This window comes from Eumetopias jubatus, unplaced genomic scaffold, assembly GCF_037043125.1.
Source record: "Eumetopias jubatus isolate StellerSeaLion01/CBP00866 unplaced genomic scaffold, mEumJub1_p1.0 scaffold_7, whole genome shotgun sequence".
Lineage (NCBI taxonomy): Eukaryota > Metazoa > Chordata > Mammalia > Carnivora > Otariidae > Eumetopias > Eumetopias jubatus.
The window spans coordinates 3,447,188-3,473,966 of record NW_028274813.1 but is presented as its reverse complement, the minus strand read 5'-3'; the positions used below and the strand labels follow the sequence as shown (position 1 = coordinate 3,473,966).

Here is a 26,779-nt window from a genome sequence, read left to right as displayed (position 1 = left end):
ACACGTCGAGCTAAGCCCATTTTTCATTCTCTCAACTGTCCTACCTAGTATTACCTGGTTAAATGTGGTGAATTAACTTGTTGACTTATACCTGTTCTTCCTTGGGGTAACTGTTCTGTGCATTTTTTTTATGGCGCATGCTCAGGTGTCTATAGCAGGTGCTTTAAAACTCTTCTATAATGGAGACAGGGATGAAACTGTCACTTGATATTTGTAATTTAAATAAGAAGATACGGAATTTTAGTTCACATCACCAGAAAATTTCATGCAGATTAAAGAACTTGATAATAATTCCTTAGGCCACTTAAATGGTAGCTCAGGCTTTTGTGTCTGTATTTGACAGGTATTTGGCTAAGGGGTAGTTTTCTTTCTCTTGGAAATATTTGCTATAAAATCACCTCTGACATATTTGAAATGCTGGCACTTAAAGTTGGATCACATGACATAGTTTTTGCTAGTGATATAGCATGTGCTGCGTTTCTGGCATCTCCAGTTTTGTTCTGAAAGGAGCCTGAGTATGTGAGCTGTGTGTTCAGGAACATGTCAGAACTGTTAAATGTGACCCATAGAAGTCGCCACAGAGGTAGTGTGGTAAAGCTGTCACGGGGCCTTTTCGGCTCTCGGAGTTGCCATGGCAGATTCGCTGTACTCCCTCCTCTGTTTCAGGGCGGCTTTCCCAGCAAACGGAAAAGATGCGGTGGGCTTGCTGACTTAGAAGCCCTGGATCCCAGTGTCAGCTGGTGACCCTGGCCCCAGCGTGACAAGGGTCAGGTCATGTGGGATCCCTCTCTCAGGAAAGGCAGGTGCTGGTGTGCTGTTGTCTGGTTTTGATGTTATGAACTTGGAACAGAAGTGCATTATAGGTTCTGGTTCATAAGAAATAATTTTGTTTGGGCAAGAATATTCAAGCTGACAAATTGCAGTTAAAATTCGGATTCTTTAGCAGTGTCGTGGCCCGTGCTGTCTACGCAACCGGTCCCCATCCACGGTGCTTCAGTCTGGCATTGCCCGTGGATTTGGTGAGATCTCTTGAACCACGCCATCTCCTCTTCTAGTTGCATCTGGGTTGACCGGAAACAGAACTTGCCATGTGGATTGGCAAAACTCTAGAAGAAAAGTATTTATCTCAGTTTCTGTTAAAAATAAGTCTGAAGCAGAAAACTGTTTTATTTACCTAAGTCTTTTACTAATAACATCTGGGGAAGGGATTACCCAGTAGCTGAATGAATTTTTTTTTCTCCTGGTGGCGGTTGTGGGGGAGTAGGTTGTGGGGGAGTAACCGTTCCTCTCTGCACTGTCACCGGAAACAATTTGGAGTCCTTGTGGGATTTTGTTTGTATGCAGGTAGGGAGCGTGTTATTGAGGGGGAAGGGCTGCTGATAAACGAGTTCGGGAGGCTGCTCCGGCTGAGGATGGCACAGAATGCCGCTCAGAGAACAAGAGGGGCTTGTGTGTCATCACGGGGGAGGCAGGCGTCTCGGGGCCCCGAGAGCACTTGGACGCGTCAGCTAGATCCATGCCTTGCTCTGGACAGCAATGGGTATTGCAGGCTAGGAGGCAGCTCGTCACTCAGTGATTTCAGCACGGCTTGTCTCCTGCTCGTCTTGTAGTTTATCCGAAAAATGGCTTTTCACCCTGTAGGACTGTGCAGGGTTAAATGCCAGCTGAGGCTGAAATCGATTGCCATGGCTGTGTGGCTACCATGTTCATCAGTTTTTGGTCAGGTTGTCTAAGAGCAAGGGTCATCAGAGGTCTGTTTCTGTGAGCATGCCAGGAATGGTGGTTGAAGCTGTCATCACGCCATGCTTTGCCTTGGAATGAGAGTTAGAGGTTTCAGACTGTTCTATATTTGTCCCCTGCATAGTTGGGCAGGCTGCTTTTTTCATCTTACAGAGAGGAAATAGTCAAAGAGAAGGCAAGTGAGTCGTCCAGGCAGGTAGTAAGCTGACGACAGAGCTGGAAATTACTTCCACAAGGGCTCCCTGGTCACAGACTGTAAGCCCCACCATGTGTGGTCGCCAGATGGCTGGGCCCTTGTGTACCCCCCCAGGAGCTCACAGTTCAGTAAGGTGGACGGATGGGGCCCTGGGGCATGTTATCAGAGTGTTAGGAACAAAGTGCCAGGGGATATGTGTTCACTGTATTCTTCAGCATGTATCAAATATCATAAAGCAGAAGTTAAGTTCGGTGGAGGAAGTCTGAGATTTCCAGAAGGTGACACTTAATCTGGGTCTTGAAAGATGCACAGGAGGTTGGGGAAGTGTGAGAGAGGCTCTCAGACCTGGAGAAAACTGCTTGGTGTGCAGAGGAGCGTTGGGTGGCCATGCGTGACCAAGTCAGCGTGCAGGCCTCAGAGATGCAGGGGTTGGAGCCAGCGGATACATTGGAACCAGACTGTAGATGCCCTGACATACTGAGAAATTTGTATCTGATGCTGGAGGCTGTAAGGGTAGTTTTGGGCTTTTAATCAAGGGAGTGAGTGTGTCAAGCGTGTCCTTTAGAACGCTTGTCAGCACTTGTGGAAGGTGGATTGGAATGAAGAGAGAGTGGCAAGGGTAGCAAGACCAGTGAGGAGGCTGGTACCTGTTCACATGAGAGCTGACGGCTGGGACAAGAGCAGTGGCCATGTCTCATCCAGGTGACAGGCCTTGGTTTACCTACTGTGTGCCCACTCGGGCCTGCTCTGTAGTCACCCCGAGAGAGAGGGAGAGACGTGTCAACGGTAGCACCCCTCACGCACGCTTAGGGCAGATGCTGACGTGTGGCGTATGAGGAGGCAGAGGCCTGGGGAAGCAGGGAGAGGAACAGGGGTGGCGGCGGACATCTCTTGAAGGAGGTTCTAGGCAGGGCCTCCCGTGAGGAGGCCGCCGGCCAGGTCCAGCCCAAGGTGGAGCGTCTCCCAGAAGGGAGAGCAGGCGAAGGCCTGGAGTGGGAGAGCAGCCGGGGCCAGGAGAGCAGAGAGGCGGCTGTGTCCCCAGGGAGGGTGGTGTGAAAGGAGGCTGTGAGACCGGAGCGCTGTGCCCCTGGGGGGGGGGGTGGTGGAGCCCGAGCGCGGCCGTCGGGTTGGTGTCTGAAAATCCCCATGGCTGCCGCTGGCAGTTTGGTTTCTGGCTGCCCCTCCCGCGCTGGGGGGGACGGGAAGGAGCAGGCTTGGAGTGGAGGGGCAGGTCCGAGTTCCCCTGTGCACTTGACAAGCGCTAGAGGCCAGGGGGGCAGGTCCGAGTTCCCCTGTGCACTTGACAAGCGCTAGGGGCCAGGAGATGTTAGATACGTGGGCCTGGAGTCCAAAACCGGGGGTAAAAATCTGGGAGTTTGGCGTGTAAATACTCATCCCATCCCTGAGATGAGACGAGAGAGGTCTGCGGTCCTGAGTGTCCTCCGAGGCTCTGGCCAGCCTGTCATGTGGCCTCCAAAGGGGCACTCACGACAGTTCATTTATTCCCTGCAACTTAGAGACTCAGCCCCGTGGCTCAGAACGCAGAGCCTTGAGCCATGAGCCTGACCGCCTCCCTGCCCTTCCCCTCCCCCGCCCCCCCCAGAGCGGGTGAGAGCAGCGCGCACCGGAAGGAGGTGAGGAGAGTTGTGGCGCACAGGGCTGGCAGAGTGAGCCCTTGGGGAATGCTCAGCGGAGTCTGCGGGTACAGGGGAAGCCCCCGGAGCACCTCCCACCTGGGGGTGCAAGGAAGGGCTTCTTGGAAGGGGAGAGCCCAGCAGTTTTGAAGGAGAAGCTAGTAAGTTTCCAGGACAACCCAGGCAGAGAATGAGCGTGTGTAGAGCAGAGGACGGAGAACAGCTTGTCACACAGGTCCCGCGTGTGTCGCACTCTCCGGGCGCCCCTCTCAGCTGCCCCTCGCGCACGTGTGTGCGCGTGCGCAAGCCCCGTGCTCCTTCTCCCACCTTTGCCTCCCTTCTCCAGGTTCCTGGCCCATGAAAATACAACAGATGTTTGCATGGGCGGATGGATGGAGTGGAATTGTAGAGTCTAGAAATCCACCTGACCTTAAAGATAGGTGAAAATTTCTATCTGGGAGTCAAGTATATCTTAAAAGGTGGTTTTTTTTCTCTCCATTAACTAAAAAATTTTTCTTAATGATTGTTTATAGAAGTACAAAGAAGATGGGAAAACATCGCCTCTACGTCCCAGTGCTGTTAACTTTATTGTTTTTGTAGTTTTTACTTTTTTAATGAGGTGAGACTAGTAGATTCACACCTTCCATCAGAGATCCCCTGACCTCCTCCTCCCAGTCTGGCCGCTGGAGTGAGAGGCGAGCCCCGCTCCCATCACACCCCCCTGCCCGGGTGTCCCTGTCACACTGCAGAGCCTGGCTGTTGTACCCACTCAGTCCAGAAGGAAGGAAGTGGCTGGTCCTTTCCAGCCTCCCTGGGGGAGTGATGCCTGCAGGTCCCCCAAGTCTCTGCTCTCTCCAGTCTCTCTCACTGGGCCCCCGGTGTCTCTGTAGCATTCTGTACGTAGTGCTCATGGAGCGTACCTTCATTCTGCAAGCTCCCTGGAAAGGAGAGGCCCCCACCCGGTCAGCATTGAGCCTCGTGTAAAGGACCCTGAAGGGCTGAGGAGCTCACTCTTTACTACTAGTGGTTATGGTGACTGGGGAGGGGCAATTATAAAGGGACAATTTCCAGATGATGATGAACTCAGACTTGTTTGTCTTTGTAGAAATTGTCATTATTTCAGGGTTGTATCCATAGAATAGTAACTTCAGAGGATTTTCAAGTATGTTTTGATTGTTGGGTAAGATGTAAAATCCAAGAAGTACTTGTCATCGCGGCTTCTTTCATTACTGACATGTAATGAGACCCTCTGTCCTTGACTTTGTTCCCCGTCATGGGCTACAAGGCCAGGGCCATCACACTGCGTGGGTCCGCGTCTCCTTTTATCCACCTGAAGGGCCCACAGGAGGCAAGGCTGCCCTTTGCCTGCCCGAGGCTGCATCTTCTCTCTCCTTCCTGGCACCCAGTGCCCCCAGGAGCGGGGAGAGCCAGGCCAAGCTTTGCAGTCTTCTGTCCAGTTCTGTGACAAAACAGTGGTTATGGGCATTTTGTTTGTTTTGTTGTTCCTTTTTTTAATCGAAGGAAAGGAGCACATAATGCTCTACACCTTAAAGTTTTAGCATTGATAAAATGACATTTGATCCTCCTTTCTGTGGCTTTGAAATACCCTTTCCTCACACTTCCTGAGGGAAGCAGCTCTCCTTAAATGTGTTTACATAAGCAAAGCCCTTAGTCGCCAGTTTTGCTTCTGGCTACATTATAGCTCCCCTCCCACCCCCCACCCCCACCCCCACCCCCCACCCCCACCCCCAGCTGCTGTGGTTTTTGAATTGTTTGCTTCAGTATTTTTGTTACAAATTAATATCTGCATTATAAAATGCATACCCTCTGCCCCCTAAATAATTTTCTCCTGCTTGTCGTGTTGATAGTAGTAGAAAAAAAATAGACAGCTAAGGGCACCTGGGTGGCTCAGTTGGTTAAGCGTCCGATTTCTTCGTTTCGGCTCAGGTCGTGATCTCAAGGTCGTGAGATCGAACCCCTCGTCGGGCTCTGCGCTCAGTGCAGAGTCTGCTTGAGTTTCTCTTTCCCTGTCACTCTGCCTTTCTCCCCCAAAAATACAAAAAATAAGACAACTAAGTGATTTAGAAAGCTTCGTCTTAGGAGTGACACTTTAACATGGTTATAGATTTATTTTTATTTTTGCTTCCTTTTAGTTTATTATAGTTAGAAAATCTTGTCTCTTAAGGCCATTAGGGATGGTAGTCTTAGTGTTTGAATTTTACTGGATCTGTATCAGCAAAGGGACATTTTCTTCGGAATTGGGGTGGGGATTGTGCGGGGCTGCTGGTGAATATTAGTGAGAGGCGTGGGTGTGGGAACCCACTTCCGTGACATGCAGAGATGGCATATCCATCTCCAGCTTTTGTGTTTGGTTTTTACAAAAGTGATGATAGAAATTGGCTCCGAGCATTTTGGAATTTGACCCTTTAATGGAAGCCCAGTGGCGAGCCATGTGACCTCATAGAGACTCTCTTAACTGCTGAACCTCCCCAGCTGCCTCCCTGCCCTCTTCCCCCTCCCTGAGCACCTGCCCCGCTCCATCCCACCTCTGCTGGTTTCCTGGAAGTGGGGTTCACCGCTCTCCTCCACTCCTTTCCCCCCTCCACCGGTCAGTGCCCCCTGGATGTGTCCCCTGCAGCCCGGGAGCAGGGGGCTCTCCTTCCCTGGCTCCCCACCTGCCCCTCTCCTTGGTCCCTCAGACTTGCTTCCTGCGCTCTTCTACGGAGGCCTCCCTGCTCCTGCTCTGCCTGCCTCGGCCCTGCTGGGGTCACTGCCCCCCTCTGACCCTCAACCTCAGAGACTCCGTCATAGGACATGGAGGGCAGTTGTGACGCCGCAGAGCTCCTGGTCCACGGTGGTCACTCAGCGTCAGCTCCTTCCTCTCCTCATGGGACTTCGGGGTCGTTTCCTCGGATGTTCCTTCTGCCCGCCTGAGTTTTCTCCTGCTCCCTGTGAGTGGAGGCCACCCTGTCCTGTTCCACACTGCACCTTCCTTGGGGTTCTTAGGTCACAGCTCTGGCTGTCAGCTGTTCTCAGCTGGTGACCTCGTCCCCGCCCCCCCTGCCTACCAGGTGAGGGCGCTTGGGTTGCTCCCCAGCATAATCCCACCCCAGCCTTCTCTGTGTGTGGCAGCCGCTTGAGCTCCAGGCCCCTTCCCCACCCCCGCCCCCTGCCCCCCTCAGCCTGAGCCACCCTTAACAGCCCACCTTGCCATGCTGCTGCCGGGCACTGTCCAGACCTTTTTGTCCACACACAACTGTCACAGCCTCCTAACTGGTTCCTCCCCACCTGCCTCCCACCTCCCATCTTCCATTCTGTACCTTCTGCCAGGGGCGATTCCTCTACCGTCTGTCACTTCCCCTTTCCGAAGCCTCCCCTCCCTCCCGGTCTGCCGCCTCTGCCGCCCTACCGCCGGTAGAAATGCAGCGTGAGCCACATACGCAATCTTACATTTTCTAACAGGACATTAAATAAGCAAAAAATGGGTGAGATTAAGATTTTGTTTTCTCTATATACTCCAAATATTATCTCAACATATATGTAATATGAAATTATGAATGAGATTGTTTCCATAATTTTTCACGTCTTCAGAATTTGGTGTATTACACACACAGCACATCTCACTTTAGGCACATTTCAAGCGCTCAGGGCTGTGGGATTGGTGGCCCAGGGCTTCAAGGTAATGACCCAAAGCCCCTTAGCCGGAGACTTGGCTGTCCTGAGCCCCAGCTCACAATTCCAGACCTAATTCCCTGTCGCTGCTTAGGTGCTCCGGCCAAAACAGTGCTGCGTGGGTCCCCACACCCACCGGGACTGCTCTGTCCTGAGCCACTGCCAGCACAGTCCTTCCCACCCTCCGCTTCTCTCAGCACCCCCCACCCCGGGTCTGCTCGGGAGCTCCTCAGAGGCCAGGCTTCTGCTGATGCTGTTTTGTCACCGTGCGTCTAGATCACGGACCCACTGATACTAGAGAATTCAAGTTTAACAGGGTCATCCTGTTACTTAACATGGGGCACTAAGATTCTTTACCTTTTTTACTAGATACTTTCAGCAACAGAAATACACCTTTATGGTGAGAAACTAGGCTTCATTCTTTATCGAATACAGTGTTTACAGGTATTTGTTTCTTAATCAGAAAGATGGGAGTGAAATGCTTTCTTTTCTCTTCCTATTTTGTTAAATCCAAACCAAATGATAACCAGAGCTGTTTAAATTCAGTGAATCTCTACTAGCTAGCCCTAGAGTTGTGCCTCCTGCCCAGGCGTGGCGTCAGAGGCAGGCTTGTGTCCTGTTTCTGAGAACCCATCTGGGTGGCCCTGGCCTTGGATGGTGTCTGTCGGTGCAGGAGGTAGCAGCCCCGCCTTGCCCAGGCCGTTCGCCTGCTCTGGCTCCCTTCTTTCCCTGGGATGCCCAGTGCTGGCTCTGCTCCCACCTCAGCAGCTCACCGCCGCGGTTCCTTCTGGGAGGATGTTCTTCCCCACGTGCTCTTGGCCTACCCACTGAGGCTGTCAGCCCGCTCACCTAGCCCTTGCCGCCCGCACAGTCTTGCTAGGCTCTCCCGCCTGAGATCGGAAGATGCTCCAGCCTCGTCCCCATCAGCACTGTGCCTTCTCCCCTGGTTTATTTTTTTCCACAGCTCTCGTCACCCTCAGATCTTGCAGATCTCACTGTCTTCTCCTCCCGCTTGGATGGGAATGCCTGTTTTAATCAGTGCTTTATCAGCGCCTGGCATTAATGCATTCGAGAAAGAATGAGGAATGATGAATGAGCGAGCGGGTGGGTGAGCGGGTGAGTGAGTGGGGCTGTAGGTGAGTTTCCTGGCCTCTCCGAGCCTCTGTTTCCTGGTGGTAATACGGTGATTATATCGACCTTCCTAGGGGGAAGCGGCTGTCTTACAGTGGTCTGTCCTCCGTGGGAGGTAATTTGGCAACATCTATAAAAATTAAAATGTAGATACCTTTTGCCCCAGCTGTGTTACTGGGACTTCATCCTGCGGTGGACTCATACACGGGGAAACGGCCGTGTGCGCCACGGAAATGTCCAGCGGTGGGGACTTTGAAGACAAATGACTGTGTTTCCATCCGTGTGAGTGAACGCTCTGCAGCTCTAGGAGAGAACAGGGGAGAGGTCTTGGTCCCGACGCAGACAGCCGGGCGGGGCGCACGGTGCCTCGTGTGCTCTGTGGTGTGAAGGACGGGGGTAGATGGATTGGTCTCCACGTTTGCCCTGTCCGTGAACAGAGATGCTCTGGAGAGAGAAATAGGAAGCTCCGTGCCGGTGACTCTGGGACAGGTGATCTGGAACAGAGGAAAGGGATGCGCGCTTTATGTGAATGACGAATAGGTTGCCTACTCAGACAAACCAGAGGTGGCCTTGCGGGGTCCTTTTGAGGTTAAAGAGCACGTGTGCAGAGCCCCTTGCCCAGCACCCGGCACGCGGAGCGGAGCCTCCGATGGGAGGTCGGCACTGCTGTCCCATTGTGTGTGCCGCATGCCCCAGCCCTGGAGGAGCCCCGGGTAGTGCCACTCGAGGCGGATGCTGGCCACGCTGGGGCGCACGACCTGCCAGGGAGAGCCTCCTCTGCGTCCAAGCCGGTCCCGGCGCCTTGCTGGCTGGGGTTTGCGGCTGCCCACTCTGCTGTCCCTGATTCCCAGGTACCTGGCCGGGGGCTCAGAAGGGGAGGCTCGGGTGTTTGTCCATAAGTTACATCCACGTATCTGCTTCTAGTCGTCTCCATGCACCTGTTTAATAAGGAATGAAGTCTCTAAGTGTGTTTTGTTGTCCCGGTGACATTTATGGTCACAACAGTGTTGTCATTCTCTGTCTCCACGCCTCACAGTTGCGGAACAATACCGTTTACTTGACAGTATTACAATTTCAGAGTCTAATGGAATTATTTTTGTGTATCTCTTTAAGCCAAAAATAAAATTTTCTCCTAAGCATAGTGCTGGAAGTTTTGATGTTCGTCCTTAAAAATTTCCACATAGGATAGCGTGGCAGTGGTGTTCTGTTGGCAAGACTGCGGTCTGTCTGGTTGCAGTGACATGTGAGGGGCAGGAACCGAGAGCCACGGTGCTGGCTGCCGGTGTAGGTGAGCCATGGGGGCCGCCCCCGGTGCAGGTGAGCCATGGGGGCCCAAGGCCGGCTGGGCAGCCTGGGGGCCCGGCAGGGACAGCATGGAGGCAGGCCCCCCAGGATGAAAGCCCCGGTCCGGCCTTGTGAGTTACCTCTGTAGCCTCTTAAGGAAGAAGCAGTGAAGGCCTCACGGAAACCCTGCCAGAGTGGGCGCTGGGCTTTTGGGTTGTTGGCATTGGCGTAGGTAGGAGGGAAGGAGGCAGGGGATGAGAACGTTGTCTGTGTCCCCAAGGCCAGCTCGCGTGTCGCTGTTGACTTCAAGGCCGGCGGTGCCGCCCTGTGGTTCCAACACCGTGGGGCAGTAGGCTGTGTCACCTGCTGAGCAGCCTCTACCCGCCCAGGTCCTGCTATTCTGCAGCTTGTTCAGTCTCTCCATCTCTTCTCTGGAAAAAAACGAGTGATTTCATGTTCTGTGCTTTTCTGTGAAGACGCAGCACACTCAGCACAGGTGTGCAAAGCTGACGGCAGGCCGGGGGGGTTCGTGTCGGTGCCCTGGGGCCCCCCAAGGCTCAGTCCAGGAGTCCCAACCAGGGAGGGGAAGTGGTGGTGTGGAACTCACCCTGAGGCACCCGGTTCCTGGGCAGACGGCGGTGGAGAGGGTTTGGCAGGAGCAGCCTCTAAAAACTTGGGAGTCTGGGGAACTTCTGGTTGGCTTCCAGTGATATGCTTTGGGACCAGGCACCCTGGAGCAGGGCACCCAGGGGGGAGCCGCCACGCTGCTGAGCCCACGGCAAGCTCTGCGCACAGGGACGTGCACGTGTTGTGCCTTTGGGTAGTTTTCACTTCGGCCTCTTGGTCTTTTGGTCTTAAAGGCAAGACTCCTGATCTGTGCCTGTGAAGGGAACAGCTGGCCAGTGGACCAGAAATTAGCATGGCATGGAGTGGCAGTGGTTAGGCACATCCTCCCGAATTAATCGTCTGTTTATTTTTTTAAATACTGCCTTGTTCCAAAGAAGATTTGGAGGAATTGCTTTTAAAGATGCACACGGGACAGCGAATCTGAGTGAGGAAGTTGCAGTGAAGCCAGGGCTGAGGTAGAGCCCAGCAAGTGTGCTTTTGCCAGGGGCTACACGTTGACTCCCCCGAACCCTGGAGGAGCCCGGGCAGAGGGGCAGGTGTAGACGGCACATGACGTACGTGACGATAAAATGCAGAGAAGCCGGGGGGCATAGCTCTCCTGGCTGTGAGGACCGCGAGCCTTTCCTGGGGGTCTTCGTAGGGAGGATGCTGTGTGTAGGGGCCCAGGAATCACAGACTCAGGTGCTCCTTGCATAAGAGATGAAAGTTGCCCGAGGGGCTGGCCCTCTCACCGGTGTGTCCCAGCGCCTGGTATGGTGTCTGGCACGTAGTAGGCTCTCAGCGGTGTGTGTTGAATGCCTGACTCTCTCAGCGAAAGCCATTGGCCTAACAGCCAGTGCAGTTCTAGAAAGTAGTTCTCCAAGGGGCCCAAATGCTCTTCACTGGCTTGGCCAACCGCGGGGTAGAGCATGCGGTGCCTGGATGGACTCTTCCATTCTCACCGAGAAGCAGACAAGTTTCTTGCTGGAAAAGTAGACCTTTAAAGCTTCGCCATTGTGATAACTTGTTCTCCTTTGTTTTCACAGAGACTAATAGACAAGTCACGCGTAACCTGTGTCAGATGGGTTCCTGGTTCGGAAAGCCTTTTCCTAGTGGCCCATGCGAGTGGGAGCATGTACTTGTATAACGTGGAGCACACTTGTGGCACCACAGCCCCCCACTACCAGCTTCTGAAGCAGGGCGAGAGCTTTGCCGTACACACTTGCAAGAGCAAATCCACGAGGAACCCTCTCCTTAAGTGGACAGTGGGCGAGGGGGCCCTCAACGAGTTTGCTTTCTCCCCAGATGGCAAGTTCCTGGCCTGCGTGAGCCAGGACGGCTTTTTGCGGGTGTTCGACTTTGACTCGGTGGAGCTGCACGGCACAATGAAGAGCTACTTCGGAGGCTTGCTGTGCGCGTGCTGGAGCCCGGACGGCAGGTACATTGTGACGGGCGGCGAGGACGACCTGGTGACCGTCTGGGCTTTCGGGGACTGCCGAGTGATCGCTCGAGGCCACGGGCACAGATCCTGGGTCAGCGTCGTGGCGTTTGACCCCTACACCACTAGCGTGGAGGAGAGCGACCCCATGGAGTTCAGTGGCAGTGACGAGGACTTCCAGGACCTCCTCCATTTTGGCCGAGACCGGGCCAACAGTACCCAGTCCCGGCTGTCCAAACGGAACTCTGCCGAGAGCCGCCCCGTCAGTGTGACGTACCGGTTCGGCTCGGTGGGCCAGGACACGCAGCTCTGCCTCTGGGACCTCACGGAAGACATCCTTTTCCCTCACCAGCCCCTCTCGAGAGCAAGGACACACACCAATGTCATGAACGCCACGAGCCCTCCTGCCGGCAGCACAGGGAACAGTGTCGCGACGCCCGGCAACTCCGCGCCCCCGCCCCTGCCCCGCTCCAACAGCCTCCCCCATTCCACCGTCTCCAGCGCCGGCAGCAAGAGCAGCGTGGCCGACGGCGCCCTCGCTTCTGGGGTCAGCAAATTCGCGACGCTCTCCCTGCACGACCGGAAGGACAGGCACCATGAGAAAGACCACAAGCGAAACCACAGCATGGGACACATTTCTAGCAAGAGCAGCGACAAACTGAACCTGGTTACTAAAGCCAAAACGGACCCAGCTAAAACCCTGGGGACGCCCCTGTGTCCTCGGATGGAAGACGTTCCCTTGTTAGAGCCACTCATCTGTAAAAAGATAGCACATGAGAGACTGACTGTGTTAATTTTTCTTGAAGACTGTATAGTCACTGCTTGTCAGGAGGGATTTATTTGCACATGGGGAAGGCCTGGTAAAGTGGTAAGTTTTAATCCTTAATGCTGCACCAGATCTAGAACTTGAATAGGTAGTGATTTTTTTTTCTTGCGGGAGGGTGGGGTGTACAATGAATGTGAATGGCACTTCTTACTCTTAATGTAAATCTAAATGCATCAGAGCCATAATTTTGGATACTGCATGCCATGTAATTCTGAATCATTTGATAATTCAACTTAGAACGTTTAAAAAAAAATATAATCAAACTAATTGCCAGCCAAGTCAGTCACCCTCCTGGGAGTATATAGAGTCCCAAGGTTAGCGCTCCTGTATTAGACTATTTCGACTTTAGGAAAATCATGACAGTGTGGGGAAACAATGACTTTAAAATGCTAAAATTAAAATTTCTGCTTTAACTGGAATATTTTTGCTTAACTACTCAATTAGAATGTTGTACACCTGATCAGAGTGTGTGTTCAGTATGGACGGCCATTAATTGTCATTTCTAGTCCAGTTTTTATCTTAATCATAAAATGTTTAGGAATCTATGAAATTTAACTTTAGGAACAAAGCATTCAGCAGGGTTGATTGATATTATTTTTACATTGTTCTGGCAATCCACAGAAAGAGAAGAGCCTTAATTTTTAAAACCCATTTTAGTCATTTTATGACAATTAAAATTGTTTAATAAACATCTTTTTTCAAAGAAGCAGTTTGTAGCACTTTGATTGAGATTTGGTGCACTGAATAAAATACCCACCTTCCTCCGAGCCCGGCCAGCTCCCGGGAGCCGCGGGCCGAGGACGCCAGCCCCAGGTGTCAGAAGTGCCTCTTGCCACATAAGCCAAGACCTTTTATGTTGGATGTGCTTTGCTTATGTTTTTTTCCAACAAGGGAAAGGTTTTGGTTTCTTTTGCGGTTTTCTGTGGGTTTTTTGTTGTTGATGTTTTTGGTCAAATAAGCACGACTCTAGGCCCAGGACAGTCTTTTCAGCCCTGTTTTGTAAAGACTGGCAGACACCCCCCCTGCCCCAGGTTCAGAATGCTCCCCGAGGTTGCCTTGGTTTGGGTTTTGTTTTCCCGCCTAGAGGGGAGGCACAGGTGCAGGTTGCCCCCTCTTACTACTGGGTGGCCGTCATGACCCCGCCCGCTCGGGCTCCGCCCTCCCTGGCCTCCAGCTGGACTGCCTCACCCCTGGCCCTGGTGAGCGGCCGAGTGAGCCCCTCTGGCTGGACGCCCAGCTGCTTCCGCGGGGGCTGGTGCGGTTCTCATGCCTGTGGTCCTCATCGGCTGCGTGAGGAGTTTCAAATTCCAGTTTCACGTGGGAGGAGATGGTTCTCTGACCTACATATTTTATGTCAAGATGATGGTTATCTTATTTGTTAACTTATTTTGGTCATTTTGGTTTGTTTTCTGTTTTGCACACCTTTGTCATTAAATGTAGAGATGCTGATCGTTTACACTCGTTTGAGTAGTGGATGCGAATCAGCAAAGTGGACACGAGACTCATTTCTCTGCAGCGTGCAGCTCTGTGTGCTCGAACGCGGCCTGCAGCCCTCCCGGAAGGCCGGACCCCGCTTCCCCGGGCCTACTGCCCCCACCCTCCCCCCAGCTCACTCTACCCACCCTGCTCCTTCCCTGGGAGGGCTTTCTGTTACTGGTAACAGTGTTCCACCACGTGAGGGGCGTGCTGGCCTTCCAGGTGCATTCCCCCCCCCCCCCCCCGTTTATGCATGACATCATGGTATGTGTTAATGTCCTGTTTACTCTTAAGATGTGGTCCTTTGTTCCTAAATGTTAAGTGACCTAAGGCAGCAAAGACAGCCATCCTTGTGGACTGTTTCAACTTTAGAGGCTAAATTGGGACATCAGATGGAGAGAATCAGAACCAACACTCCAGGTGCAATTTTCGGTACCTACATAGTTTTAGAAATTTCAGTTCAAATGCTTCTGAGGCATTGAGTATGCAGTTTCAAAATTCAGAACTTAGAATCAGGCAGTGGCCGATCCCAGGTAAGTAGCCTTCATGGGAAGCTTCTGGTGACCTTTCGGTTCTGAGTGCATTGCTTGCTGCATTGCCGGCAGGGAAGCTGTGGTGTGCGCGCTTTCTGACCCCGGTCACCCTCTGGCGCCCTCCGCTGCACACGCTGCGGTAAAGGAGGGATGGCTCGGGGGCACTGGGGGCGGGAGAGGCAAGAGGAGGAGATTATTGTTCCCCTAAAATCAAGCTCTGAAATATGCTGACAGAAGCCCATGGTGTCTCCACACCCCCCCCCCACCCCAGTTTTAAAAACCATGGTCATGTCCCAGTTCGGGATTTGGGGCTTGGTCACAATCTTGTTCTTCCCGTTTCTGCTGGTGAGTGTGTCCTTAACATCTGCCCGTCCCCGCTTTGGGGCCCGTTGCTGGGTGGCAGGTACCGGGGAGGGGCTGCGCCGCGGCCCTTCTGACGCCCGCCCCTTTGTTCACCAGTCAGCAGATCACCTGTCCTGCAGTCGGGGGACAGAATGCAAGGTGTTCTTGGCGACCGGGACTAGAGCTGCCCCCCCACCCTGCCCCCCGCTTGAGGGCGCTGGAGGGGCGGGCGGGCCCTCCCTCGGGCTGGCTCCTGCAGCCCTGGGGCGCTGGGAGGGGGGCCCGCGGGGTCCTGGTCTCGGGTGTGGAAGGCCAGGGCCGGACAGCTTCTGCGGCAGCCCTGAGCGCACATCTGGGGAGCGCTGTTCTAGTGTCCTCACCAGGCTTTGAGCTTCCTCACTGAAACTGTTCCAAGTGTTCTCGCTTCAGCGTTGTCCTGAGCAAGAATATCTTTTCTAAACCAACCTCTGGAAGAAAACCTCTGGAAGGAGGCTGCTCCTGAGCGGACGGAAGCGCGGACGGAAGCGCGGACGGAAGCTCAGGTGGTGCTGGAACCCAGCTCCCTCCTGGCCTGTGTGCAGGGGCCCGGGCCCTCCAAGGGCACGGCCGCGCCGCCCTGGTCCTCCCCGCCGCTCTGCCCTGCTGTGACTTCGGGCCACCCCAGCCCTACCCTTAGGTTCGCCTCTTCCTCAGGGGCACGGGGATTAAAATCCCTGAGAGGGCTGGAGAAGGAAGCCTTTGGAAAACCCTGCCTTCTTTTAAAAGCAAATGTGTAAGAGGGAGTAGGCGCACTCTTTAAAAATAATCGGTAACTTTGGGTTCTAAGTTCGCTTAAGATCGTGGTAAAGAATCTTAGTTTTGTCTTTTGTGCTGATCGAACCTCCTAGAGCATTTTGGAAGTGTTCTGTGAGCCACTGCCTTGGGACTGAGGATCAGCACTTGGGATAGGACAGGGGAGGAGTGGAAAACAGAAGTAAGCTGTCCCCACTACTGCCCCAGTCACTCAGAAGCCACAAGGAACAAAACGTCCTGGAACTGTCTGAACCAGTCTTTATGGGCATGTGCACACATCCCAGTGGGACTCAGGTGTCCTGCCTCAGTGTTTGGCCTAACACCCAAGTCCTAGCTGGCAAGTTCCCCCGTTCCCCCAGTCACCCCACTTCCTGAGGTGCATCTGGAATTTCTAAGACCCTGTCAAGTGTTGAGTTGGCACGGAAGTTGGTGAAGCTGCTTTATCAGACATCTTCACTCGTGTACAGGGCTCTCCTCACCTCCGGCCTCGGCAGGGAGGTGTTTGGGTTTTTTGTTGGGGAAGCTCAAGTGTGAGGGGAAAGGTCACTGGGTCAGGGAGGGCTGGAGAAGGAAGCCTTTGGGAAACCCAGATGCCGCATTCATGTACCGGACTGTCCAAGGAAGACCTAGAAGCAGAGTCCGACTGGCTTTTCTGGGAGAGACACAGGGAGCACAGCATCCCTTCTGTGCCCAAGGGCTCAGCCAATGTCACCCGGCCAGTGGCCCCTGACTGACTTCCCAGCACTGCTGGGGGTGTCCACTGTTGGGCTTTCCTTCCACGAGGGGACCCCTGCACGTGTGTTGTGGGCCTGATAAGTAACCAGGTGGTGTCAGCCATCCTGGGAACCCAGCAGGGCCCAGCGGCCAGGCCCTCCTTGTCCAGCTCGCCTGTCACCGTGGGCTGCTGGGGACTGTCATCTGTTCAGGTCACCGAGGGGCTCAGCTCCGTGACCCCAGGGATGGCCCGCGAGAGCAGAGAGCGGAGTCCGGGGCTCACACTGCAAAGCACTTGTGCTCAGAGCCCAAGTTCAAAGCTGTGTGAAAATGCCCCTCCCCCACAGAGAGTACAGTCCCCCTGGTATTAACTCTGATTCGTTGCTGCACCTGTTAGATGACTTCGTGTTGTGCTCACACTGCTGTCTCTCAATTTCAAAGTGTAAAAGGAAAAATTTCCTGCATCTTTTTATTTCTGTATACCTAAGTTTATTAGAGACTGCTATGTTAGGTGACCTTGTATAAAATTGTATGATCATTTACCTTTAACGAAAATCAAAAGTAAAATATGTATTTCCTTTTTTATATTTTCGTCTAATTTCTTGAATAAATTTGATAAAGAGCCTTCCTAACATGAAATGTTGATAAATTAAGTTCTTATAACTGTTACAATAATTAGTGAAGCTTTAATACCAGTATTGTTAATTTATCACTTTAAGAAAATCATGTTTTGGTTTACTGTTGGTTTTTGGCTGTTCTCTTGTCACTGTCACAGCTCGAGACTCGCACACTGGCCGTGTGTACGCGGACGTGAAATAAACACGAGCGAATGAACTGTGCATGTAGACAGTTTGCGGTAGTCAGTTTCCCAGCTGGGCTTCACAAACGTCTCAGCCAAAAAAGAAAACTTCTGAATGCTGTAAAATTACGTCCTCTTCAGCCACCCAGCCAGCCGCTGGGGGTGCGGGGAAGCCGGCAGGCCTCCGTGGGCGCTCTCTTCCTGCGGGGGGTTCCTTGCCTTCCTCTTGGCCCTGCGCGGCGTGCTGGGCCGTGCTGGAAGCTTCGTCGCCGCCTGGAGGTCCCGCGGTCCTGCCCGCTGCAGAAGGGGCGGTGAGGGAAGGCCCGCCGAGGGTGGGAGGAGCTGGCCGCCATCCCGTCCTGCTGTTGAGCGTCCTCTCACTCTCTGCAGCACCCTGACGTCTGCGACCCTGAGTACCCCAGGGCCAGGACCACAGCCTAGACCTGCAAGGTCCCCGGACGCCGAGAGGCAGGACCGAGCCCTGGTCAGGCCTGGGTGCTCCTACGTGACGGGAGACCTGCGGGCCTGCAGCGAGGGGCTGGCGGGGCCCCGGGAAGCTCCTCCAGGGGCTGGACCCCAGCACCTTCCTGACCGGGCCAGCCTCCCAAGCCTCCGGGACGAAGCGTGTGCACTTGGCCTCTGACGCTGTGCTGCCGAAGCAGAAGAGAGCGGCTCTGGCTCCGGCCTCACAGGGGCCTCCCCGCATCTGCCGCCGCAGGAACAGGGGTGTTTTCCTGAGCATGGAGTAGATTGTGAGCCCACAACACTACTGGGTGGACAGCAAGTTTAAAAAGACACAACATTGTAATCTTTTAAAAATAGTTTGTGCCTTGAAAATATACTCTAGGTCCGTCTCCGTGTGTGGCTGCCTTTGAAAGAAACACTTGCGTGTGGACCAGCGGGCCCTGAAAGGGACGGAGCCTCTGGAGGCGCTCAGTCCCGTCCCCTCCTCCAGTGTTGGTGGCCTCCAAACCAGCCTCTCGCGTTGGGTGGGGACCTTCTGGAAGCGACTCCAGCCAGAGAGGCTTTAGGGAGACACGAGAGGGTCCCCCGGGGGTGAGAGGCTGTGCTTTGCCTCCAGGCACCGTTCTCAGAGCTGCCCCTCCGTGCCGGCACCGAGAAAGCCTTTTCCGCGGATGCCCAACAAGAGCATCATTTTCTCCGGGGGACTTCTCTCGCTAGAGGCCAGGCTGAGGGGCCTCTCTGGGGAAGTGTGTCACCTTCGGTGTAACCTGTCAGGCAGGTGGAGGCTGCCACAGGGACACGGTCCACTGTCCTGCAGGAGCCAAGGCCCCAGACCCAAAGTGAGCAGTGGGTCTGGGGCAGGTGGGGAGCCGAGGCCCTGCTCCGCCCATCTCCCACGCCTGGCTCGGGTGCTCTGGGCCCCCAGACCCCCCAGGCATTCTGTGTTGCTGCAGGCAGCAGTCTGGGTCACGCGAGCCACGGTGAGGCCCTGGCGGTGGGGGGGGGGGGGAGGGCGGGAAAGCACATCCACGGCGGGAAGCTCCTGGAGGAAGGTAGCCTGGTGACATCTCACCGTCTCCGGGCCATCTCTAAAGGGACATCACTTTACAAGTGATATTTGCCTCTTAATCTCTGCGTGACCAAGACCTGGAGTATTTCAGCACTTACTTTTCAAAATGAAATCTCTAGCAGGAAGAAAATGGCCACTCTGGTGAGAACAGAACAGCTTATTAAATATTAGATTCCGGAATCGTCCCTCGTCCGGTAATAGCTCCCCCGCCCCAACCCGGGGGCCTAATAGGCTATTAGGCGGATGCCCAGAGTCTCGGCCGGGTTGGTGTTTGCGCAGTTCTTCATCACCAGCTGTCGGGTGTCTGGCGGGCCACCAGCAGTCCCCACACCGCTGAGGACAAGTGGCCTCCACGAGGTCGGCGGCGTGCAGGCCGGGCGGGCCCGACTCCATCCGCCCGGGCCTGTTCTTTGCTCTTCCTGCCCCTGAAGAGTCACCACGGAGGACACAAACGCAGGCCCGCCTCCGGAGCAGGCAGGCCCGGCCGTCGCAGGGCTTCCTCGCGACCGCGGTCTCCAGTCTTTGATGGGGGCCTGCGTGTGCTGCCCGTCTTTCTCTGTCCCCTGGTAACCTTTAAACGAAAGCACAGCTTATAGAAATAAGGTGACTTTGAGTCTTTGAACGGCCACATTTCCCGCGATGCCTCCACGGTCCCCATCACAGCAAAGCCAATTCCATCTCCAGGAAGGGAACCGGGGGGTCGACGTCCCCCTGACCGTGCCCGGCCAGACGGGGCCCTCCTCCCCCACCGCTGGCCCGCAAAGGCCTCACGGGCGGGGCGGCTTGTGTCCGACGCTCCCTCGCGCCCTCCTAGGAACGTCCCAGACCCTCACCTGCGCCCCGGAGGCACCTACACCCTGGGGTGCATGCCCCTGCGGGGCCCCCTCTGCTTGGTGCCCGCCATTGGGTGTGCTTCCGCCGCTCTGTCCCTTGTCCCTTTGCTCTCCACCGAGCCCTCGGACTTTCCCCCATGCCAGGCTGGCATCCCAGGCCCCTTCCCAGCTCGGTGCCCGAGGGGCGGCACCCGGGTGTGGATCCCAGGTGAGCGCTGCTGCACAGCGTCCGTGAGAAATTGTTCGCCACGGGTGACGTCAGAAGGGCTAACCCCATTACCCAGACCCTGCGGTTCCCTGGGCATCTGGCAGTTGAGGGTTTATGGGAGCGTGGACGGCAGAAGCTGGGAGGGAGGGTGGGTTTGCAGTGGCCGCTTGCTTAGGTGACCTTCGTGATCCCTTGAACCCGGGCCTCCCGTGGACGGTAGGACAGCAGGGGGGTTGTTCTTGGGGAGGGGGCGGCGGAGGCTTCAGCCAACGGAAGCTGGAGGAGAGCGGCCTCCCCCCCGAGCCCCCGAGGATGGGATGGCATTTCAGGGTGCCCCCGCTGACCCTTCTGAGCCTCAGCACCCACCCTCCGCCAGCCGCCGGAGAGGGGCCAGGGCAGGGACGGGCTGCGCGGCCGCGGAGCGCTGCAACGGGGGCCGCCCCGAGTGCCGATGTGCTACACGGCATTCCCAAGGCTTCAAGGCTTCGTACGGAAAAATGACGAAAAATACATCATTAGTAATTTGTATACTCATTACCTGTTAAAATGGTAATATGGGGTATATTGGGTTAAGTATATTAGAACTAATTTCACCTTTTAATTGTTAAATGTGCTCCTAGAATTTTAAATTTCACGTGTGGCTTGCCTTGTCCTCGTGTTGGACAAGGCTGGTCTGGGGTGGGGGTGGGGGTGCCTTTCTCAGTGTGTCCTGAGTCCTTAAATAACCTTGGGTGCCTCCAGTCACCGTCCTCTGGACACAGGGCTGGGGCTCTGTCCCCAGGCTGGATCACCGCGCGCTGCCCCTTTAGCAGGAGGGGGAGAAAAGGGACCTCTTGGTGTTGGAGACTTGGCACTGTTCCTGGACATCCCGTAGCTCCTGGAAACCACTTGATTGCGGAGGCAGAACATTCTTGTGATAAAGGCTTCTTCACTGCGGACTGTCGCCACGGAAGCGGGGTCCGACCTTGGCCTCCCTGCAGCTCGGTGGAGGCCGTGAGGAGGGACGGGTCCCCTCCGTTGGTGGGCGGCCGCTTCCCTGCAGGGAGGCAGGGGGCGCAGGGTCGGTCGGCAGCCCCTCCAGCCGTCTAGCTGCCTGGCGGCCGTGCGGCCCCCCGAGGGGTGTGCGTGGGAAGCACGGGGGGCGCTCCGCCGAGGACGCCGGCGCGGGTTGTGCTCCTGGATCCCAGGGGAAGGGCTCCTGTAGATTCCGAGCAGGGCTCCGTGTGACGCTCCCTTTGCTCCTGGCTTCCTGATCGGGTCCAGGTGAACAGGCGTCAGTTGTGAGAAAACGAGGTAGAAGGCGTCGCGGTGGGACGTCGCGTTTCCCAGCCCCCGCCCCCGGGGTGCGCAGTGGCGCCCGGTCGCCGTCTGCACCCGCACAGGCCCGGGCTGTGCAAACACAGCGGCGGTCGCTTCGAGTTCAAGGCCTGTCCCGTGGCAACAACGAACCAACTGAAGCGTTTTCTAGGACAGCTTAAGTTTGTGTTCACAGAACTGAAAATCTAGCTTCAGTGTCACACTCTTGTTACCTTAAAATCCTTAATAAACGAACGCCAAACTGTGATGAGACTGTGCATCCCAGTGAGTGTGGAGAAATGCAGATGCTCTTCGCTATGCCCGGGGCTAGCTGGCAGGGGGGTCCCAGCTCAGGCCTCCCGCCTCTCAGTGGGGGCCACCCCCATGGCACACACGGCCCCTCCGGTGCCCTGTCCTCAGATCCGACAGCCCAGGGCCCAGATCCTTCTTTGTCTTCCCGCTGAGCCCCATACTCGATGCCGAAGCCTGAGGGGCGCCATCACACCCCAGCCGGAGAAAGCGAGAGCACCCCGTCCCCCCAGGAGGAAGGCACCCTTAGAAAGCGCTGGCCCCCGTCTGTCGTGGCCGACCCGCTGAGGGGACGGGGCGTGAGGTCAGAGGGCAGCGCTGCGGGAGCCGGGGGGGGGGGAGGGGGGGCCTCCCCTGGGGGCCTCGCCGTGCTCCGGAGCGGCGGCGGCCTCTGGGCAAGGTGGCGACCGGGCTCACGGTGTCCCAAGGAGCCCAGGCCCCGAGAGGCCGCCCGCTGCTCTCCAGGCCAGCCGTGCCCACTGTCGGACGCCCGGGCCGGGGCCGGCTTCCGTGCTTCCTGATCAGCTGGGAATGTCACACGGTGGCGTGGGTAAGAATTAAGTCGATGAAGAATGGAGGATTTGTTCCAACAGTGGCTAACAACCCGACAGAAATCCGTGGTCGTGTGACCTCTGGCAAAGGAGGAGTGTGCCTTTCTTGGCCGCCCCGTGTTTTGCTGGATTAATGTAAACTGCTTTGTTTGCAGGGTTTATTGTCATCCCAAAACCAGGCCAGCTCTCCGGGTGGAACTGTAGTGTAGTGGCCTGCCCCTGCTCGAGAACCTTCGCCCCGACGACCCGGCCCCGAGGCAGCGACGGACGGAGACAGGAGCTCGGACCCTCGCAGAGGCAGCTGTCACCCGGAGTCGCGTGCGAGGACCCACGGGGCCCGCTCGAGAGGGCGCGCTCTGCCATTCACCCAAAGAGGCGGTTCCCGTTTTTAAATCCTTCTTTTGGGGCTGCAGTAAAAAATAAGAAAGGGGATTTTCTTGCTTTTTACTCAGAAGTTCAGTGTAATTAAAATCTCATATATATCTATATAACCTATACATATATATATAGTGTAAAATAAAATATTTCTTGGACAAGAAGTCCCCTTAAACTCAACTGTTACAAACAGTACTTCACTCTGTTTTTGCACTGTTTTTATACGTAGGTGGTCAGAGACAACCTGGGATGCACTCGTGAAGAAAGTTGTTGCTTTCTGACTTAAATCTGTCATTCAGGAGGATGGATGCTGCAATCATAGATTTTTACAAATTGTTTGCACTTAAAATAGTTTAATGCTATTAGGGAATTACTTTAAATATGGGTCTCACAGACTCGCGGCCCTCCAGGGTGTTGACGATGCTCTTTTTAATCTTAACATTTATTTTAATACTGTTGTTTCCAAAGCAGTCAGCTCTGTATTATATGTATAAATGATGTGATTGTGCTACTGGGGGACATGGTTACTTCACCAGTAATTTCCATCTTTTATGAGTGACATTTCTAATTCATGAAAGAATTAATATTAAAACTATCTTGACCATTGGTTTAGCTTCTGTTAAGTTGACTCAATTTTTAATGTGACTTTTTGTTCAATTAAAGTTTAGTATAAAATGGGATGCGTCCTTTTTCCACCCCGTTCCTGGAAGCCCGAGAGCGGGGCTCATCTGGAGAGTTCTGTGGCTCTCCGGCCCCTCCTTCCGGCTCCCGGCTCCCGGCTTTAAGTCGCTGTCGTCGCTGAAAGCCCGTGACCACATGTGCATCGCGGCGTCCGGGGAGGCCGGCGTGTTCTGTTGGCCGCGGGGACCATCGGGGATGGGTGTCGGGTCGAGACCAGCTCAGGGGCAGCTGCGAGCACAGTGCCGCCCGCACCCGAGCAGAAGGCCGTCACTTTTACCGACGTCCGCAGCTGCACCCTTGGGAAGCATTTTTATCTTTTATCAAACCACGAAGCGTCCAAGCGAACACGTTAAGTCGGGGCATGCCCCACGACCGAGGCAGGAAACCGAGCGCACGCCCTCCGAGAGCTGCGCGGAGGCCCTGGGTCCCCGGGACAGGCGCTCCGCGGTGGTGAAGGCCACGACATAGACGCCTGTTGTTCTAGCGACAGAGTCAGAATTTATCAATCGTATACATTCACAATGACCTGCGTATTAAAACCGCACATTCTGGATGGCCTCTCTGTCATGGGCACCAAAGCACCGGCTTCTAGGCGTGTCGGTGACGCACAAAACCCCGCCCATGCAGGTCCAGGGACACACAAGGTGGCCCACATACCGGGGCAGGTCAGCAGAGGCCGCCTTTGAAAACGGAGTCCAGCGTTCGTCTTGTGACCCTCCGGGGCAGGGCGGGCTCCTTTTTCTATGAAGGGACAGGTGGAAATCTGGTTGGCACGAGGACAGCGGTCACGTGGGTTAAAATTCAAGCTCGGTTTGGTCAGACGCCCCGGCTGTGCTCCCCCCACGTCCACATCCTCAGGGTGGGCGGTCCTGGCTCTGCGCCCCCTTTGCTCAGGCTCTGGAGCAAAGCTGTCAGGTGGGCCCCGATTTGCTGTCGTCGCGTCTGTACTAGGAACAAATCTATGGCTCTTGTAGCAAGTAGGCCAAGGTGGCTTCCAAAATCAGACTGCCTTGTAACTGCCCCCCGCGCCCCCACGGGCGTGCAGCCCCCGGCAGGCCCCAGGCAGACGGCAGCCGGGCCACCTTCGAAGCCAGGGAGGGCGCAGCACGACTTGCAAGTGCTCTTACGTGCTGCCTTGAGCTTCCGTCCTTATTTGGGGCTGGTGAAGGCGAGCTGCGCGCCCGTGGGGACAGGTCTAAGGGAAGCTGGGAGGAGGCCGATGCTCCAGGGCGAGTCAGCGAGCTTGGTGGCTGCCACGTGGCGGCCAGAGGAACACGGCAGGCCTGGGAGCGGCCTCCGCGCAGGGAGGCAGGGGGCAGGGAGCCGCAGTGCCCAGGCCACTTGGGGGGCGTCCCCGCTGCCGTTTCTGCTCCACAAGCAAGTTCACACACTAAGGTGCAGTCAGCAGTGGGACCCTTGGACCAGTGCACCAGGCCACCCCTCTGCCCCGGGAGCAGCTCGCGCCTCCTTGCCTCGCGCCCTCTCGGGCTGAGAGCAGGAGGCCCGGTGGGTGAGGAGCGGAGGCTGGGGCACCGGCAGGTGCTCAGTAAACACTGTGCAATGAGCCGACTTGACAGGGTCGGGGGGAGCATGACTTTGACCCCACTTCCCTTCTGGAGCTTTGTCGCTCGGGAATAGCCTTGCCTGCAGAGGCTCAACTGGCCTTCAGGTCTCCTTCCCCACCTTTCCAGTCTGGAGTGAGCGGACACCCACCAGGGCTCTGGCAGCAGGCGGAGGCAGCCTCCCAGCACAGGGCCTGGAGGCCAGACACAGCCGGAGCCATTCAGCTGCCCGGGGACTGGCTCCCGTGCTGAGAGCGGGTGGGGGGCTGCAGGGACGGCAAGCGTGGCCAGACTACCACCCTGCTCCTCCATGGAGGCTGGTGCGCAGGGCTGGACCAGCTGTGCCCGCCGTGGGGCCTGGTGTGGCCGGGCTCCGGGCTGACGGCTTCGCAGCACTTGTATTCCAGAGACCAACGTGAAGCCAACAGAGCTTCATCTGGTGGACAGGTCACACCACCCCTCAAGGGCCTGGCCTGCCCCAGAGAGGCCCTCCATGGGGAGGGACAAGTCGGCTTTCTCAGAAGGTATGCAGGAGAACTTTAAAAGATTTTCCCTTCAAATGTTATACACTTAAAGGGGTAACAGTTTTCCTAAATACACAAATTCTTGTCAGTCCTTAAATGTGTCCTTAGGGCCCGTCCTCGAAGACAGGAGCATGCCCCCCTGAGCCGCTGCCCCTCAGGGGCCTGGTTCTCCGGCAGCCTCCCCTGCCTGGGGTCAGAGTGCGGGCGCACTGGCCGTGCAGGGCCCTCTTCAATCCCAGGAGCCCGCTCCCGTCGCCTCTGGCCGCCGGTCTCCCTGGCCTTCCCGCTGCTGAGCCCCAGCACCACCTGGCTCTGGCCTCCTCCCTGCCTCAGCTCCCAGGGGACCCGGAACTCCCAGATCCTCCTCGGAGGCAGAGTGGCGCCCTGCTTGTCCCCCCAGTGCCCCCCCTGCCACAACAGGGTGTTAAATGGGTTCAAAGGAAGCTCTTTCCAGCCCCTCCTCATGTGCACCCAGCTCTGAACATCCCCGAAGCCTTGTTTCTTGTCTTGAATCTGCCCCTCTTGGGCTCCTCGGCCCCCATGTGGCCCACGCCCACGCTGCCTCGCACTCAGCCACACCCCGCCCCTGTAAACGCTGGCTCCCGCCTGCCCCTCCCGAGGCTGCTGTATCCACCCCACAGCTGGGCCGGGCTGGGACTCCTGGTTCTGCTTCACCGCCTGGCAGGTGGGTCAGAGGTGGTGGCCACTGGAGAGCGTGTGGAAGAATGTCACAGATTTGTCTTAAAAGAGGGAACAAGATTTCCCTGATGCCGAGTGATGTTGGGGAACAAGAAGGGGCGCCTGGGTGGCTCAGTTGTGAAGCGTCTGCCTTTGGCTCAGGTCATGATCCCGGGATGCTGGGATCAAGCCCCCACATGGGGCTCCCTGCTCCGTGGGTTGGGGAGCCTGCATCTACCTCTGCCTGCAGCGCCCCCTGCTTGTGCTCACACTCTCTCACTGTCTCTCTCTCTCTCTGTCAAATAAATAAAATCTTAAAAAAAAAGAGGGAACAAGAAGACAAATACTAACCTGGGAAATTTGCTTTTTCTTAATGTTGTAAGTTTGTGAAGGCAAGGACAAGAAGGGGTCATTACGCTACATCCCAAGACAAAAACGGGCTCAGGAGGGTCTGGCATCTGCCCAGCGGGAGGGCCAAAAGCGCCGTCAGGAAGCAGCATCTCTACTCACAGGCGAAGCTGGGCCTCCGGAGCTAAGGCGAGGTGGCCGGCGGCCGCGGGGAAGCCCGGCGCTCCGACGTGCCTCACACTTGGCAGCCTCGTCCGGCTGCAGCTCCCCAGGGTACCGAGGCCACGGAGCACCCTGGCCGAGCCTCTGTTTAGTTCTTACTGGCTTTTCACGTGCCACAAAATTAAGCTGTACCAAAGCCTTCCCAACAAAATAAATTCCCCAAATATGCTCACAAGACCTAAAATAAAGAAATGCATGTCAGGACACACGTTTAACTCAGAAAATATTAAAATATTGTACTGACAGCTTATTCTTTAATAAAACTCCAACAGCATAATCTGTAAACTGTGACGTGCCACACAGTATCAGTGACGTACCGAAGAAGGCACAACGCGCAGAGCCCGTGCTGAAACCAAGCCTAAATAATACAGTATATAAATTCTGATTTCTGTTTTGACTCAGATAAAAAGATTACAAAATATTTTCTGCCCCAAATTCCTAGGTTACAAAAATGAAACAAAAGCCCAGAATGGGG

At 55.5% G+C, this 26,779-nt stretch overlaps 1 protein-coding gene across 6 annotated transcripts in view; it reads left to right on the top strand.

The window, feature by feature from the left end:
* The window catches only part of WDR20 (WD repeat domain 20), a 62,116-nt gene extending 39,243 nt beyond the window's left edge, over nucleotides 1–22,873 (top strand). For 2 of the 6 annotated variants that reach the window (XM_028099821.2, XM_028099805.2), the window contains 2 exons: nucleotides 11,310–12,569; nucleotides 22,070–22,873. In XM_028099821.2, coding sequence (XP_027955622.1) covers nucleotides 11,310–12,569; nucleotides 22,070–22,123 — 1,314 coding nt within the window. In that variant the 3' untranslated portion in view covers nucleotides 22,124–22,873. Of the gene's footprint in view, nucleotides 1–11,309; nucleotides 13,237–17,159; nucleotides 18,630–22,069 lie in introns of those variants that run through there. The other 4 variants (XM_088024442.1, XM_028099812.2, XM_088024443.1 and 1 more) reach the window with 2 other exon arrangements.
* The last annotated feature ends 3,906 nt before the right edge of the window (nucleotides 22,874–26,779 follow it).